The 18471-nt window shown below is 44.7% G+C and overlaps 2 protein-coding genes across 5 annotated transcripts in view; one reads left to right on the top strand and one right to left on the bottom strand.

Annotated features, from left to right (window-relative positions):
* Positions 1-541: 541 nt before the first annotated feature.
* LOC135399494 (uncharacterized) lies at positions 542-14248 on the bottom strand. 2 transcript variants are annotated; one of them, XM_064631254.1, is made up of 4 exons: positions 14101-14248; positions 4596-4769; positions 3901-4069; positions 542-1485 (listed from the first exon to the last, which is right to left on the bottom strand). In XM_064631254.1, the coding sequence occupies exons 2-4, from the start codon at positions 4767-4769 to the stop codon at positions 944-946; spliced, it is 885 nt and encodes a 294-aa protein (XP_064487324.1). In that variant the 5' UTR covers positions 14101-14248; the 3' UTR covers positions 542-943. The 2 variants fall into 2 exon arrangements, with proteins under 2 accessions (XP_064487324.1, XP_064487329.1); XM_064631259.1 differs by lacking the exon at positions 14101-14248 and adding an exon at positions 10358-10719.
* Positions 14249-14773: 525 nt separating this feature from the next.
* The window catches only part of LOC135378300 (protein virilizer homolog), a 70768-nt gene continuing 67070 nt past the window's right edge, over positions 14774-18471 (top strand). For all 3 annotated transcript variants that reach the window (XM_064611294.1, XM_064611293.1, XM_064611292.1), the window contains exons 1-4: positions 14774-14925; positions 15145-15257; positions 15331-15417; positions 18113-18158. In XM_064611294.1, coding sequence (XP_064467364.1) covers positions 14869-14925; positions 15145-15257; positions 15331-15417; positions 18113-18158 — 303 coding nt within the window. In that variant the 5' untranslated portion in view covers positions 14774-14868. The remainder of the gene's footprint in view (positions 14926-15144; positions 15258-15330; positions 15418-18112; positions 18159-18471) is intronic.

Below are 18471 nucleotides of genomic sequence, written 5' to 3'. Positions count from 1 at the left end.
TTTACAGCAGGCTGACCGCACTCCCCCCCGCAACGCAAGCCCGATCAGTTGCGCGATTACCGAAGGCGACTATACTCTTTTGCATTGTCGACAATGGCGGAGGAGGCAGAAAAGGTGCACGCGCTTGCCGTTGCTCCTCGGCGGCTCGCGCTTGCGTCATTTGCTTGTTTCTTTGACCTTTCGGCACGTGTTAGGGATGGAGTAATGCTCTTTTGGGAACTTTTCTTTCGTTGTACCGAGATGTCGGCTAAAAACTCTTTCGTTCTAGCAGGAGTTCAAATGCATTACGCCCTTTTTGGCAGCGTACGGGGAATGTCGATTTTTCGTTATATCGCGTTCAGTTCTCGCCTGCCTAAAGAGGACCTGCGCCCCAACGTCATCGATTACATTTTGCCGCCGCGCAAAGCACGCTGGTGAGCACCTATGAACCTTATCAGCTTTATCAACCTATAAGCCGACGTGTTTTTCCCGCTTCTTGCCCACCACAGCAAAATATAACCTCGAACCGGTTTTCTCGTACAAGCCACAGATCAGAGGCCACTCGCGTCGACTCTTTATTAAAATTCAGCACCGGTACATAAAAATTATATTAATCGCAGCACGAAATGTGGTGCATTAAAACGTGCAACACTATAATGACTGAGAAATAGAATCCATGTCTCGATATGGTTAAGCTACCACGTGACTAACCTGTCGCATCAATACAAATGCCTGTGTACAGGTACCATTCAAAATGATTGTTCACATTACCATGCATGTGATACTCCCGTATAAAAATACGTTTCTCTTGAGATCTCGTATGACATCGTGCACTCAAAATTCAAAAACACTATTCACCATCGAACCATCATTCCTAAATAGCACAAAAGGATCATCAGCCACTGTACATTCCACCGAAACGTTCACCAGTCCCATTCCTCCTGTCGTTTGAGCACTCTCAATCCTATAACCTGCTCACATAGTTTTCCAGAGCTGCGGCATCCCATACAGAATTTTCCGACGATTTGGGGGCCAGAAAATCGTCTTGCAAGTCGAAGCAAGTTTCAACCAGCAGCATATTCAAATCTCCTAAATGCATCGTTGTTCCGCTATCGCCATCGGGTACTTCATCAAAGATAAATCTCACGTGTCCATCATCCATGCCACCAAAGTCGACATGCGACATGTCAACAGACTTCATGGCGACGTCACCCTTGTTGCTACCGAACCTGTGCCTCTCGTCGACCTCCTGCTCAAACTCTTCGCTGCCTTCTTCAACCGTTGCGGATTCACACTGACGCTCACTCTGCGATCCTGCTTCGTAGCACGCTTCCTTACCCAATAAGCTCTTCCAGAGAACCTCGCCGAACGAGTCACAGTCTTCTGTCCCCGATAAATCATCACCATCACCCGATGACTCGTGTTCCTCATTTTCTTCGTAAAATCCCATGTCCTCCACTGGAGGCTCCCTTCGCTGAACTCTGCGGGATAATTTCTTCACTAGATCTGGAAGAAAAATTTCGTACAATATTCAGAGTGAAACTGAGCGTTGAACATCTACACTCTTAAAAATGAGGTGGTGGTGGTGGTGGTGATGGCGAAAGGGCTTGCCGTTGTCGGCCTCACATATGTGGGCAACGTCACGACTGACGCCCTGGGGAAATACGCGTCCTGGGCCGACTTCTAGGGGAACTGTGCCGACATATGTCTGAAAGCGTCTGAGGAAAACCCAGGGAACTCTTAAAAACTCTCCGCATAGCGCGCTACTAGCCATAATCTCAAATGATATCGTTATCTGCGTTGATTTGTTGAAAACGGGAGGTGTGCGTCTTTTTTGTGACAATTATGAACAGCATAAGTGTCACAAAAAAGGCGTACGCCTCCCGTTTTCAACAAATCAACGCAGATAACGATATCATTTGAGATGATGGTTGGCCAGGAGCGTGGTACGCGGCGAAGTTCTTTTCTAAGAACAGTTCCCTTAGAAGTCGGCCCAGGACGCACATTCCCCCAGGGCGTCAGTCGTGACGTTGCCCACCTCTGTGAGGCCGACAACGGCGAGCCCTTTCAGCACTACCGCCACCACCTCTTTTCTAAGAGGGTACATGTGGGTGTTTCGGAAACCAATGCAAAAAAACAAAAAATCTAATAGGAAAAGCACGCCACGGAATATGCGATCCACGACATTTATCTGCAGGGTCTTTTTCTGCTACGTACAGCAACCACTTGTATCAAATTTTATTTGAAAGAAATTCAATTTCCTGAATTGAAATCCGAAATCTGCGTAGTCAACGCATCGTTTCTTTTTCGAAACCTTTACCAGAAACAGAAAGCGCATGTTGGATTTGACTCACACTACTATACAAAGTACATATACTACAATGAAAAAATAAATAAATAAATAAAACAAAACAAAATATTTGCGGAAACGGTCGTTTCCAGACGCCCTCAGTTCCCCGTCAAGAAGCGAGACGAAGAGGGCAAGGAGGACACGGACCTCCCCCTTATGATTCATTTTCTTTCAGTGCTTCTACTGATAAGGGCAGAGCGAGACAGTGAGACGGAAACAAATAGGCGGGTCACAGCTTCCTTAGCCAGTTTTAATACATCCCAAGAATTCTACGGAAACGATACGACAAAGAAAGTTATCAAATCCATCCAGAAACAGGGCGATTGGCTTATAATGTTTTCGGAACCGTTATTGTGAACACCTCCCGGTGTACTAAAACTGGCCATTTAAAGCTTGATCCGGGACTCTGCGTCATGATTAGAGTTCCGGTATGGGCGTACCGAAGGGGGGGGGGGGGGCTGGAGCTTCAAGGTCACTTGTGAAAATTATGCACTCTTTTTTCATCGGTCGTCATGATTTTTCTCAGGTGCTATAATAAATATGAACCTGTGAACACCCGCAGCGTCCGTCTCTCGCAAAATAGATGAGGGAGCTGCACATATTCCCCCCTCCCCCAGGAAGAAAATCATGGGAGCATCCATGGGTTCCGGGTTTTCGGATTTATCCCAAAAAAATCCGAAAAACGTACGCCCGTAAAAGTAATCCGGATCATAAAAGTCATTTAAAGTCATCCGGATTTACCGAGATCTCTATCAAGAAAGAGTCATGACCTGATGACTGGGTGACGGGGTTTCTTCTTTTGTGTCGAGATTGGCCCCTGCACCTCTTGACCCAAATCCACCGTTTAATGCGGGGGAACGAAACGCACTATCCAAATATGCCACCACATAAACTCCGAAAACCCGAAACCCCAGTCATGATACAGCCGGTGCACCGATGTCATAACGGGTGGTTGCCAACTGGTTGCCAACGCCAACTGGAAGCGTCCCACAGATACCAGCAAAGCACGCCCGCGAATCGCATCACTAATCGTCATGACGAAAAAATACAAAAACAAAATAAGCTCAGATACAGCAGGTTTTCTCCAGCAGCTCAAGTTCCTTCCCAAGTAAAGCGGCAATGCGTTGTGGCCTCCCATTGGTCTCCTCTAACGATCTCCCGCCATGATTGGGCAAATCTTTCGAGGAAACCAATGACAGGCCGCTACGCATTGTCGCGTGTCTTGAGAAGGAGAGGAAGAGGAAAACCGAAAATTGCGGTTTTCGTTCACGCGTCAATCACGAAGGACGCAACCGATGAATCTCGTTCCTTTTGCATTGCTCTGAAGGTAACGGGAACTTTCATTTTTCGTCACACCTTATTGCAATTCGGACTTATTCTCGAAATCCTTTTTTTTTTTTTCTTTTCTGTCACACCCAAATGGCTGAAAAATATGTAGTACTTTGTTGTTGTCATCTTTGTTCGTGTCATTAGCCTTACCCACTTCCTGCCGTGTAATGCTTTCTATAGGCCTTTGCAGCTGTAAATAAAAAACAAAAATCCCCCTCCCTCCCTCCCGACAGATCACTTACTCATATCTTCTTGTGGAATCTGTCGGATCTGGTAGTCGCGCTGAGGCTCCTCACCATTCCACTCACGAAGTTTTCGGATATTCATCTTGTTGATTGCAATACGAAATCGTTGCTTAACCAAATTACATGCTCCTTTCACAGGTTTCCTCTTCTTGAGTTTATCCCACGCCTGCGCATCGAAGGAGGTTCAAATGAATGCTAGGCTGGGAATCGCCTTCTCTAAGTGAGGGGGATCATGTGTCTCGTGATAAGCGAGACAAAACAGTTGGGAGGGAGCGCAGACGGCAGACCTATGCACGCATCGATGGAGATATGAAGGACAACCGTGTTTTGCTCTTACGTTATGTCACCATCGGCGCGTGATAGCCCACCCTGCACTCTTAAAAATGAACTTCACCTCATAGCACGCTCCTAGCCAACCATCATCTCAAGTGATATCGTTATTTGACCTGATTTGTTGAAAATGGGAGGCGTACGCCTTTTTTTGTGACAATTATGAACAGCATAAGTGCCACAGAAAAGGCGTACGCCTCCCGTTTTCAGCAAATCAGGGCAGATACCGATATCATTCGAGATGATGGTTGGGTAAGAGCGTGCTATGCGGTGAAGTTCGTTTTTAAGAGTGTGCATAAGGGTCCACGCCTCTCTCAATAAAGCGAAGGTAAACAGTTAAAAATACGAGCGCGTGCACTTACGGTAAAAACTTCGTGATCCTTTTCTGGGTCCGAACTGTGGTTGTTGCCATGAGCCCAGTAGATACTGAATACCCCCTGAGCTTTGTCGAGCCAAACCAACTTTTCGCCGAATGTTTGTCTATCCAGGTGCGTGACTAGGAAACGACACAGGTGGCCCGTGCCTCTTTTTGGCATCTGAAAGAGATCGAGGCAATGGGTGAAACTCATTTTGTTGGTCTTGCAACCGATAAGCCCTTCGTTTACCACAACAAAGAAACGGGGGAGTGTGCCTGTGTGGCGGCCCTCTCTGAATATCCCCTGTTCACTTTAGCCCGAGAATGCACGAGAAAGTACAGAAAGAATGGTCCGAAACTTCGATGGGATTTTCTTGGCTTTCTGCCAATTCATGCGTCGGCATTATTGTTTCTGCAGTTTCGCATGTGGATTCTCATGGCTAAACAGTGGCGGGCGTAGCCAGAGAGGTGTGTGTGTGTGTGGGGGGGGGGGGGGGGATTCGGGTGTTCAAACCCCATTCCCACCCCCAAAATCGTACCTTTGTCAGCACATTTGGGAGAAGACAAACGAGTGCGAAATCCTCTCCACCACACGTAAGGTTTACGAAGAAGCGCTTCCGGAAACATTTTTCCAGCAACGCTATACTGTCGCGAGGCAACATCAAACCGCTAAAACCGCTGGTCGTTTTCGTGTAGCGTATAGTGTAGTGTGCCGATGTGGGTTCAGTGAAGAAACGAACAGAACGACCAATAAAACGCGACGCACGTTGCATTGAAGGGACCAGTGTAAGCTTCTCCGCACTGCAACGATCGGTGGAAGTTCCTAAAAGATCTTTTTTTTTTTGTTCTCTTCTGTGTGTATGCGAGCCCAGCAGTACATTATGAGATGTGCCGTGTTTGCCGCATGCCTTGCATATCTCTATACGCTGTTCCCTTGTCGTGAACATTCATAGGAATGAACTTCACCGCATAGCACGTTCGTAGCTAACCATAATCTTGTTTGCCCTGATTTGTCGAAAACAGGAGGCGTATGCCTTTTTTTGTGACAATTATGAACAGCATAAGTGTCACAAAAAGACTTACGCGTCCCGTTTTCAACAAATCAGGCAGATAACGATATCATTGGAGATTATGGTTGGCTAGGAGCGTGCTATGCGGTGAAGTTCATCTTTAAGAGTATACTGACACCCCCAGTCTGTAAACCACGAACCACCCATTCCGTAAGTGGTGCCGGGGTCGGATTGCCTTTAGGTGCCGCGGCATTCTCAAGAGCGTGAGAAAGGCTTTGAGCCTATATAGACCTTGACCCGAGGTCGTACGGAAAGGAAATCGAAACTGAACGAGCGCCCTGGACTGGGCTCTCGAAAGAGTTTCCCCCACAGAATAAACCTAATATACTTCATAGCTAAGGCTCGGATGGTCCGTGCGTGTGTTTGTCTCGTTTTCTGTCCTTTTATCGTCTTCCCCTGCACTGATGGTTTTAGAGAGTTTAGAATGTTTCATCAACCCGCCCGGATTTTAACCCTGTCTCGGATGGGCGACTTGAACAACCTCTTCCCATGTGACTTTGGGTCTATTATAATATTTGCCGTATATCGAGGGAAAATTCACTCCTGCGAAATCAGCCCAGCACACACGGTCCCCAGAGCAGCATAGCAAATGAACGTGACTCAGCGAAACCATATGGATGGTGTTTTGCGGGACAGAATCATCGCCGACTCGAGGCTGGCCAATCACAGATGGCACACCCTTAAAACAAAGCTTCACCACATAGCACGCTGAAGGCCAACCATTGTACCGAGTGATACCTCTATATCACTCTTGATTTGTGGAAAGCGCAGGGCGTACGCCTTTTTTGTGACAATTAACATTTCTCCATAACTGTCACAAAAAGGCGTACGCCTTCTGTTTTCAACAAATCAGGGGAGAGGACGATGTCCTTCGGGACTATGGTTGGCTAGGAGCGTGCTATGTGGGGAAGTTCATTATTGAGACTATACAGTGTCCCCGGAGCAGCACGTCTTTCGAAGTGTCATTCTCACATTGTAGCGGCGATTCCAACATGGCCGTGAATTGCAACGCTGAAGCCACGCTTTTTTATTATTATTATTTTATTTTACTAGCTACCAGACGGCACAGGCTGAGCCTATAGCGGGAGACCTCGCCAGGGACCACATCCCATCGAAGAGCCCGTTCAGACTCGTGCAAAACATCCTGCTTCGACAGCTTTGAGCAATGGGCCTGTACTATGCTTACTAACGAATCCTAGTTTAGCCAGCAGAAAGACACGCACGGTGTCCTCGTCTGGGAGCTTCCGGATTATTCAGTATTTCCATAAACCGCGTATATCTACAACAGTTTCGTTGCAGCCCTTGTGATGAAACAGACACGGCCACTGTCCTTAATATTTTAGCATGAATGTACCAAACCTACCTTCACGATTCCTCTCATAAGTGCTCTCAACTCATCGGCGTGGTGAGGGATGTTCTCTATATGCCCCATGATATTCTTTCATTAAAGTGAACATTCATAGACTTTCTGCTCTAAAGCGAAATATTTTACTCTAGACTGATGACCGCTATCTCCAGAGTTATATGATAATGATGCTTGAAACTTCGTTCTCATGGGATGCAGCTGTGATCGTGCTTCATATTTGGAGATCTGCGAAAGAACAGTATGTTCTTTTTTTTAGGGAGCTTGTGTGAGCACTTCTTGGTGGTTACGACCTTCGTTACGACCTTCGATGTCGTTACAATGCTTTTCCAACGTATCTTGGAACCCGAAGCAATTGAGGAACTCTAGGGCTCATTCGTTCACAGAAGATTTTCCGATTTGAGTGATGCCGTTGATGTTGAAAATCGAGAGGATGGCCATAATAAAACACAGACATACAAGTCTATAATCTAATAACACAGACACTTGTTGTCCCCAGGCTGGACTGAGGCCGCCGCTTGTTGGTGGATCTGGAATTTCATCACGAGTGCACTAACCCTCATATTGTTATGACGCAAAGAGGTAGGTGAGGACGGGCCCGCTTGCACGAAAGTCGAGGAAATTCCTCAGTGCCATCCGCAGTGGCTTTGCCAGTGCTCTACGCACAAGCAGCGTTGAGGACAGTAGCGCGTGCAAGAAGAACTACCGAAGCTATACTGAGGAATCTCGTCAACGTTTGTGCAAGCGGGCCCTGAAGTTCGAATAGTCGGCGAAATCAAAACGGGGAGAAGGACATGTCCCTGTAGCATTCGCGCGCAGAAAGACTGTGATGTGGTCTATTGGGGTGGATGGTAATCCACTTGCTTGGCAGCCCGTAGTTGGATTGTGGAAATTCCAGTCGGCTCGTACCTCTGGCCAACACTGCGTTCGGCCAACTTTGCCATGTCGTCTAGTGATCGCCATTTCATCCACTAATGTTAGTTCGTCTGCTGGCACCCACTGGAGGAAGCGATCCTGCATTGGTGTGGTGCCGACGGTTGCTTTACCAGTGAGCTCCCGCATTCGGCGGAGAAGCTGTGTAGGCTTCTGGTCGCCGATTGATGCAGAAGAGAGCAGCTGGAAACGGTAGAGAGTATCGTAAGTACTTCCCGTTTCTACATGCAGTATGGTGCTTCCGCGGGCGGATGCGGGATCACTGTAGTCGCCAGAGTTCCACGAACACTTACAACATGCCAGAACTTGACGACCTGGCATGTGATGTGCCGCGTATCGTGATTCTGCGGACGACCTCTTGGCTTAATTCCAAATACGCAGATAAGACTACACGGGAAATCGTTGAAGCACTCCACATAGATATATGCAGGGTATACAATGTAGTATCAGCTCCCCTTCAGTCTCACGTACTGAACAAGAAAAATATTAGCTTTATTTGGACTATCTGCGGGGGTGACTCATCCATGTGCTGGCACATGTGCCCCAGCTAAGCTTTCTAGAAGGTAGGTGTTCCTCTGGAGGAAGAACTTGTTATTCTGGTGGCATTCTACTATCACCTTTGTGTGTCTATATAATGTGTGTATGCAAATAAATTCCACTATAGTTGAGAGTCTGCAGTCGTTATGTCTTGTCCGCTTTTAACCCTCTGGTCCCGTCTTCTTTGCTGCAGCTAGATTCCAAATGATCTCGTACCAACTACCCCGTGTCGCTCCTCTTAGAAACAACGGTAACGCCACTACTCTTTTCTCTCTCTCTTTACAACACGACACTGCCAAAACTTAAGCCGAATCATTCCCAGGTTATCCCCAGCAGTAGCTCTTCTGGAAACCCATATGTCTGGGACGGCTAGTCCATCGTCCTCTCCATTCGAGGGCTACTGCTGTTATACGGTAACATCGGGGCCAGACTTGTACGTATCTTGAGTACGTACTCAAAATACAGTATTTTAAATACTTTTTCCGGTATTTTGGTACTCTACTCAATACTTCTTGCGACAAGTATTTTTAATGTATTTAAAATAGGTTTTTCGGTATTTGCTACTCAGTACTCAAAATACTTTCCTTCCTCGTCAAGCCATATCTAGCACGGTTCCCGCCGTGCCGAGATTTTCAGCTCACTGGAATTTAACCCCATTTTTCTTTGTTTTTCTTTTTTCGGGACTACGCGAATCTGTCATTTATCCTCTTGTACAATAGGCTGGTCCCAAGCCTGGCCTTGCTTCTCAATAGCCAGCTTCGTCAGAAAACCGTTCCTATTCATATTGCCATGTGAATCACCAGGGGATTAGGTACAAGATAATCCCGGCATTTATTTACTTGGTCATCAAAGCAATAAACACATGCCAGAGGTTGAAAGACCCGAACCGACATACAGGAGGGATTATGAAGTTTTGGGTCAGAACATATCAACAAACTTTACTTGGGTTCACCAAAGTTCACCAAACATTACTTGACACCAAGACGTTGCAAATGAAAGATATGCATGGCTGATGAAGTTTATTCCTTTCATTTGTAAGGCCACGTTCAGAATACGCGTTTCACTTACTGCTAATACTAAAGTACTTTAAATAGTATCTTAAATACTTCTTAGAGTATTTAGTACTCTACTCAAATTACTTTCAGTTCTGAGTATTTTGTACTCTATTTTAAATACTTTTTCCGTAGAGTATTTAAAAGTATCTTATTTTAAATACTTTTGTGCAGTATTTTGTACAAGTCTGAATTTCGGGGCTCCTGCTGGCCCGCTGCGGCGTGTATGACCCCAGGTTTGTTGTACAAGGGTCGTTCAAGGTTGACCGAGACTTGTATTACTTTAAATACAATGGGAGATTTGGGAAGCACCAAACTACGTCAGTTTTTCAAAGTCTTCGCCGTGCGCATTTAGACAACGCTACCGTCGCTGTGGCAACTCTTTGATGCCTTTGGCGTAGAAAAAAGTGGGCTGCTGTTGTAGCCACTGCAGGACATCTTTTTGGAGGGCTTAATCTGTGTGGAATGTCTTTCCTCCAAGGTGCTCTCTAAGGGGCCCAAACAAATGGTAAAAGCCCGGGGCTAAATCTGGGCTGTAAAGGAAATGGGGCAAAACCTCCCAGCGAATTTCGGCCAGGGTTGCCGCCATCAAATTCGCCGTGTTAGGCCGGGCATTGTCATGAAGAGGAATGACCCTTCCGGACAACAACCCAGGCTTTTTCTTGCGAACTGCGTTTCGCACGGCACCGTTTATCAACGTGTATTAGCACTGTGCATTAATCGAGACCCCTTGCTCCAAAAAGTCCACATGGATGTCCCCGCATGTCCCAGAAGACAGTTCCCATGGACTTCCCAGCAGAAAGATTCATCTTACTTTTCTTTGGCAGCAGAGAAGCCTTACGTCGCCATTCCATTCTGGCTTCTTTTTGTCTCTGGGGTGAAATGATGCATCCAGGTTTCGTCACATGTGATGATCGATTGTGTCCCTTAAGGATTGAGACCGGTTCAGCAGTTGTTCAGAGACTGCCATGCGCGCTCATTTCTGGTTACAAGTGAGGTGTTGGGGAACCCATCTTGCACAAACTTTGCGGAACGTAAGCGCTCGTGAATGATTGTCTCCACACTGCCGACACTAGTAGTATTACGCTGGGGTGCAATGCCCCGATCTGTTACTCGCCGGTTCCCGAGGTTGGCTTGCTCAACGCCTGCGATGTTCACTGGCGTGACTGCAGTCGGACGAACGTGTCCATGTGTGAACGGGGGGGCAGGTTCCTCCGAGAGGATGCACGTTTCGATGGCTATCCTAAGAATCGCGTGTTTCATGCAAGTGAACATGAAAATTCTGAAAAAATTTGCTCCACAACGTCATATAACTCGGGATCCCCGAAGCCCTGCCCGATATCTGGGTATGAAGGGGGGGGGGGGGGGGCGTTGTGCCCCTGCTCATTCCGGCAGATTGAAAACTCTCCGCCTATGTCACGTTGCGTAACGTTAGACGGATAAATCGTGCAGTCAATTTAATCCTGCAGATGGAGTACCACTGCAACTTTCTTGTCCGATAATTCGACTGTCAAATTACCAGTGATGGACAGAGGTGGGCGTATGTCCTCACTAGCCTCGCCCTCACATCAATTTTCCGGAAGAAAAATTTTCCTCACCTCACCTCTAATTTTTTTTGAAAATTTTCCTCACCTCACCTCAATTTTTTATTGAAAAATTTTCCTCACCTCACCTCAATTTTTTTAAATTTTCCTCACCTCAATTTTTTTCGAAATTTTCCTCAGATCACCTAACCTAAATTTTTTAAAGCTATTTGTGTATTCGATGCTCGTTGGCTTTGAGTGACTACCAATGTAAATGCATATACCTCAAGCGTGAGTGCATACAGGGTGCGGCACGAAACGTGTCATTTGACCATTATAAGAAAACGGCTTAACGGAAAAATATGGGATAAACAACTTTCTTCTGGACATTTAGTTTGTCACCAAATACAAATAGTTTCATAAATTTGCCATTGAAATACATTTTCGAAATCGAACTCATGAAATTGCTTAGTCAATGTAACGTTATTCTTTTTTTTTCTTCTTGCTGGAGGATTTGGCCTAGTCAATCACAGAAAACGCTTCGTGGAACGATTGTTATACCCGTAAAAGTTGCGCGGAAATTGAGGTTCAGTTGCGGGTATGCGAATGATGCGCAAAGTCGGGCGTCAGATCAGCGGCGAGAGAGGAGGGCAGTCCCCGCCCAGATGAGAGACAGAAGCTGCAGAAAGAAGGAAAGATATCCCGTGTACGCGCGGGAAAAGTTTTCATAAAGTGCGCGTTCATTAATTTTTCCTCGCCCCACATAAAAAAATTTTTCATAGTTTTCCTCACCTCAAAATGTTTTTGAAATTTTTCCTCACCCCACCTAAAAAAATTGAAAATTTCCTCACCTCACCTCAATTTTTTTAAAGATATTCCTCACCTCAAAAATTTTTTTGAAGATTTTGCTCACCTCACCCCAATTTTTTTTGAAAATTTTCCTCACCTCACCTCAAATATCACCAGAAAAAATGGCCCTCACCTCACCTCAAATATGAGGTGAGGTGAGGGTGGGGAAACCCTCGCCGTCGCACGCCCTCGTGAGGGTACCCACCCTTGGTGATGGACAAGGTACCTCAATACTGTACTTAAAGTACCAAGTACATAAGTAGTACTTGAAGTACAGTACAAAGTACTCATCAGGTACATTGCCAAATTAGTTTGCGTACAAATTTATGAAAAGCGCGATGCAATTTTTCAATTTTTTATGAGGCGGCGTTATCTGTAGAAATGTCACCTATATGACCATTTCAAAATGGTAGAATGCATCAATCAAAACCGTGTGTGCCCTTCAATCCCTTTCTTTAATGAATCATGTAACACTCAAAAGCAGGGAAGGATAACGGACGCATTTTGGTTACCGTTTCCATTTTCGTTACTGCTATATTTTCGTTTCCGTTATCCGTTTCTGATACCAGCATTTCAATTTCGTTTCCATTTCGTTTCCGTTGCTGTTTCCGGTAATGAAACGGTTGTTACGGAGCTGCGGGAGGACAGCCCGTCCGGCTTTATCAGCACCCTGTTTTGCCCAAGTGCTGCTTCGGTGTCACGCTACACACTACACAAGTAATTTTACGTTGTTAGGATGTGCACATCTTGCAAGATAAAATATATATATGTAGGAACATGTTTCCAGTCTTCAGTCACTGTGAGTCCAGCAACTCATGATGGGCGTAACCTCCATCCAATGTCGCATTCATAAACGGACGCTCTCAATGGTAAATAATACTGCCATGGCCAAAGTGAAAAGAAAAAAAGTACAAAATAAGTAACTAAAAATCATAGACTGGCATCCTCGTGCTATGGTGAAGTATAGTCACGTGTCGATGTCATGGAGTCATGAGGACTGGGGCGAGGTAAGTGAGGGATGCACCCTCGAGACCCATTTTGCGCTTTCTTTCCATGCTCTCGTGTAGTATTTATAGCATTACAGGGAATGAAGTCATCAAAATACAAAAACAAAATATGAAAAGTCACTCAAATGTCATCGCACAACAGGAATAGCCATTGCCCGAATTCAAAACCGGACGATAAATTCGTTTCCGTTTCTGTTTCCGGTAATGGAGGACCGTGGTATGCGTTTCCGTTTCCGTTATCGTTACCATCTTCAATTTCGGTAACATACCGTTTCTGTTTCCGTTACCATTACCGTTACCGTTCCCTGCTCAAAAGCCAATCACACACTGTCAAATGGTTACCAGCTGCCAACAGAGGAAACAATGTAAAAATGCACTAGAATCATGTGCATGTACTGAAAGAACCGGAGAGACAAACCTAAGTTATCTTGCTGCCTATCACAGTAACATAACGTGTATCTGCCTCTGTTCCCAACTTCGAGCCATGGAGCAACATGATATCGATTAATAATTAGCCAGTGGTTTATCCAGAATCCTAAGCACGGAGGGATGTTGGAAAAAATGGGGGGGGGGGGTCATTATTACAGTTACGTCATTACAGCTTATCATATCATTGCCGACATGTGTCTAAAGCTGAAATCGCAAGGGCACCCCCTGTAGGGGGTACACAGGTGGAAAAGTTAGGGAGTGTAGGGGGGTCTGGATAAATCACTGTAATTAGCAACACTTCCAGCCTGTCAATCAGCGGCGGATCCGCGCGCGGGGAAGGGGGAGGTTCGCTACCCAAAGCATGAGGTTATTGTCCCCCCCCCCCCCCCCAATAGTGTGTGTCTGGGTCCGCCCGTGCTGTCATCAGTGGAGTCTCTCCAAAATTGCCCTTTCAAGGCACACCATTTTTTTTTTTTGCATTTTCCCGATTTTCGTCTGCAGTCCCCGTTGGGTACTTGACAGGAAAGTACTAGAAGAAAGTACTTTAAGTACAGTACAAAGTACACAATTTGAAATGTACAAATACTCAGAGATGTACTTGAAGCAGTACTTGAGTACTTCGGACTTTAAGTACTTCCCATCACTGCTAATTACACAGACCAAATTTTGACATACTGTTGACAGACGCGTCTCACTGGTATTAACAATCATCGCAAGCTTAAAAAGTCCAAAGTCAACATTTTACTTACTTTTATGTCGATAGAAGTGTTCTCTATTGGGGTGACTGTGTATCACATTAATCACAGAAGATGAAAATGGCAGAACACGGGGACACAGGTTTCAGTTGTATAGGTGAACCCGAAACAGCCACCGCAATTGGTCTGAGCGTTTGTGTGCAGAAACGCCGAGAGGCCTGTACGCGTGAAGTTCGTGTTTGTTGCGATTTATCCAAACGTGCTTTCTCCTTTCAAACAAAATATAACTGACAAATATTTATTGACTGGCTTTGAAACAATATTCTATTTACTTTCGTTAGATAATATTTTCAGGTTATTTTTGGAGTGTTCAGTAAGAAAGTGAATTTGGAACCGGCTGGTTACTTTTCGCGGTTGGCCTTCGAGGGAATTCCCCTGTCGCGATCACTGCCATTGAGGCTATGCTCGCTAGACGGCGACGAATGCAGCCGCCGGGTGTGCTAAAGTGCCGGCTTATCTCCTGTGGGAATCCCAGTGGTCCAAAGTTAATTTACCGAAATAAACGCATATACACGCACACAAAGATCATATTATTGAACTAGATGTTGAAAATCTTATACAACGAAGGTTTGTTTACTATAATGTATAATGTAAGCTTAAACACCAAAACGCCTACAAACTATTTTCTTTGTTCACTTCGCGTAATACTACACCGTAAATAACGGGGGAATTTACATCACACGATGAAAAAAATGGCGCCTCTTATTTCTTCTTGTGGTTGTCAAGTGTTGATATTTTAGACGATTTTACGATTTAACAATCATGTCTGATGCCTGTGAACTGCTGTTTTTTGACACTTTCTCCCACGAAAGCAACGAGGTACGGACATTGCCAAGATTGAAGGAAACTGATATTATTCAAAGTGCAAGTTGTAGCTACCGAGTTCATGTTACCGATTCAAAGCGTATGCTCTCTTCTTGATTTGCATAGAAAGCAACACATTCGTCCTACTGCGGTTATTGGATTGTATGAACTCGTTCGTGCAGGCTTTATAATGTGGCGAATGACACTAACCACGTGAAAATGATGTTTTAACAGGACACCAACTTAGACCTGGTGCAGTTCCCAAAGCCGGTGTACATTCACGAGATACGAATTATCCCTTTGGGTGCTCGTGTTCAGGCAGACTTTCCTGGTGGCCATAGACTTGGGTGAGTAGATACAAGGCAGAAGTTGGCAAATTTCTGAGAGGTTCTATGTCATTAACGAGTATTATTTCTTCAGAGCTACAAATCCTTCACAATTTCAAGTGGATTTCTTCGTGAATGACCTGAGCAAGAGAAACGCAAGCACCTTTGAGCGTCTAGGAAGGTATGCAGGTCTAGATTGTATCGAATTATAGGTACCTTTGGCAAGAGAATGAAAAAAAAAAGTCTCTCTTCTATAAGGTTCCCTCAAAGTTACTCTGGCAGCATGTTTATGTGGAGTGCTTTTTATGCATTGTATAAAAAGTACTGCACTAGAATATTGTATTGGGATTGTATATAAGAGCATGTTTTGTTAAAGATTGTAATCGCACACAGTCATTTCTATGGCAACGTTACGTTTCGTAAGATTACTGCTATTATTGGGATGGTATAATCATAGTGAACACAAGTGGAACTTGCCACTGTGATGTTTGTGAGGTCCAGCAAAGGGGACTTAGGATAAACAAACGTGTAGGGCAATGTGAGTAGGATTTGACAAATTATAATAATTGCTGCGTCCCAAAACCAAGTTGTTGATGTGATGACCCGCGTTTCTGAAACAACTCTCCTAAACGAGGGTAGTAATTCCAGAGTGACTCACGCTGCTCTTAATGAGGCTGGGATAGGTAGAGTAGTGACGTCAGAGCTGTCGTCTTCTGTGGCTCATCTCGACTGGTCTATGCGACATGCTGCTTTTCTTTGGAGCAGCAAGTGCTGGACCACATACATTACACGCATGAGCTTGGCAAATTACACTGGGATTACACGTTTGGGTCCCAAAGGAAGCATACGCTTCAATAAGCACGGCTCTCGTCATATAAGGAACTGTCTCCCTACTGTGGCCACAAATTTTCCATTCTGCAACTGCTGACCCGCTGCAATTTGCCACAGAAATTTCACATCATCATTACCCTATCGCAAGCTCAACGTGTCATCATTGCTGTCATTGAAGAAGAAGATGTCTTCGAAAATGTCACTGCTGTCTGCTTGTGCCACTTTCACCATGAGGCGTACTCGTGCCCGTTCCACAACCTACCTGAAGATCCTCTACTCTCTTGGTGACATGGTACAACTCTGCCATGTGACCAGCAGTTACCTGAGAGTTTGTTTTGGAACGCACCCAATGCAAGGTGCACATTTATGCTGTAGCATTATGGAGCTTCAAGGTAGTCCAGGACACTCTTTATTATCAAAACTGCACTCAGATTGATTGTTGTAGTGATCGTACACTCACAGAAAAGAAAAGAAAAAGGAATACGTTCTGCACTGTTGTCTACAGTGTTCAAACTTTTCTTCAGGAAGTCATTCCATCCAACATAACAATTCACATCATGTTACGTGAATGTGCCATTTGAGTTAGTCTTACCACAATTCATTTAGTACAGCGACTGAGTGGTGCCTGCCAAACTACAAAACTGGTCATAGAAGTTTGCTGTACCACAGTAAATTCTGGAACAAGCACCTTTTCTTGTACCCAAAAAAATTTCAGTGAAGCTAAGCCCATAAAGGTTGCTTAATCCTCTTCAGTTCTGCACAGCTCCATGCAGTGGCAGGGACATTTCCAAACACTGAACTGAAGTAGGCACTACACATTTGAGATGGAATGGCCCATGGGTCGCATCTGTCATTTTGAATTTCTTACGATCGTCTTTGGAGTGAAGAAATAATCGCAAATGATTACTTCCGGTTCAACAACCTCACACGTGATTGGGGTCTCCATGCTGCGTGAAATACTGTGAAACGCTTATTGTTCGCGGGCCCTTAATTTTCGGGAGTTTTGTGAAAATGTCGAGTGAGTTTTGATACTTCGAAAACTATGCTTCACGGTTAGTTGTAAAAGTTACTGGTAAGCATTTGAACTGCTTTGCAGCCCAAGCATGTGGAATGTCAGTTTTATCATACGTGCTAGGGGCAGTCCCGGGCTTATCACGATGTAAGCCAGTTAAGCCACAAATTTTTGCATCCACAGTACACAAGATTTAGTTGCTGTGAATATGTGCGCCGTGCCTGATTCGTGAAACATCGACGTCGCGAAATTAAAGGGTTTTACAGTAGTTCTGCACAGCTGCAGGATTGCATGGCATGATTCTTATTTGTTGGCTTTTAGAGGAGCCCAGAACACTACCTCAAAGATTTTCTGTTTCTGACTCGTTATGAAAGGATGCGACTTGACTTGACAACTAGCACAAAAAAATGTTCTGTATGCAATATTTTTCTTAGAAAATAAATAAATAAATAAATAAAGTAAAGAAGTCTGAACATTAGCACGCGTTCCCACTCAACTCACTGAACAAGGAGGAGGAGGAAGAATTTCACCGGTGATGTCATTACGCTTACGGGAGTGACCGCGCTCCAATCCGGGCCACGTCTTTATGCCGCCTCTAGCAGTTTATAGCCACAATTGCTTTGCGGTGCTAACACAGAATTTATAAAAAGTAACTCTGTCAGGGTTGACAGACTACATTTTGTGCCGTTCTTGGGTTGAATACAAATATAGTAACCTGTATAGTCAACTGTGAAAATAAAGTCTGCAATTGCAGCATAGCTTTCGAAGTGTCAAAACTTTTGCTTAAAAAATTTGCGTGTCCTTAAAATTTGTGAATTTTCCGGTTCATGAAATTCCCCCAAATTAGTTGCTTGGAAACATTAAGGATCTTGCAGTATTGACATGTGTGAGTGCATTTATTTTTCTTGCTCCTATTAACATTCTGTATTCTGCACTGCTTGCAGCTGCCTATTGAAGATGTTTTACAGAAAAACCTGTTAAGAGCATTGAGAAAAAGTGTCTCAATACATACTATTCTTTTTTTCTCTGGTAGTTTCGAATACAGACAGAATGCTGAAATTCAGTTCATCACCAAAAGGGTAAGTTTGTCTTGCTCAGCTCTTACTTGCACACAGTGAGTGAGTGACTAATATGTCACGTAATAACAAGTCAGAGCGCCTAGTGATAGTTAAATAAGGGATAAGTTCAGGAGCTATTTGATTCAGTCAGGGAACCATTAACACTTCAGTGACCTTCATTTCCTTGCGTGTGATCTAGACAAGTGTGGGCTAAACAAATTAAAGAACTGGGCAGGTTGGTACATTTTAAGGGCTCACCACACTTGTCTTGGTAATATATAAACATACTGGTATAATTATATATTATTATAATTATGTTATAATATTATTATGT

Source organism: Ornithodoros turicata, chromosome 1 (assembly GCF_037126465.1).
Source record: "Ornithodoros turicata isolate Travis chromosome 1, ASM3712646v1, whole genome shotgun sequence".
Lineage (NCBI taxonomy): Eukaryota > Metazoa > Arthropoda > Arachnida > Ixodida > Argasidae > Ornithodoros > Ornithodoros turicata.
Note: the sequence above shows the minus strand (reverse complement) of the source record. Positions and strands in the feature narration are given on the sequence as shown.

Excerpts from the sequence above, each read along its gene's own strand:
- LOC135399494 (XM_064631254.1), bottom strand. The coding sequence starts at position 4,769 with ATGCCAAAAAGAGGCACGGGCCACCTGTGTCGTTTCCTAGTCACGCAC. Across the intron at positions 4,070-4,595 it reads AGGATCACGAAGTTTTTACC|GCGTGGGATAAACTCAAGAA; the intron begins GTAAGTGCACGC and ends TTCGATGCGCAG. Across the intron at positions 1,486-3,900 it reads GATTCCACAAGAAGATATGA|ATCTAGTGAAGAAATTATCC; the intron begins GTAAGTGATCTG and ends TTTTTCTTCCAG.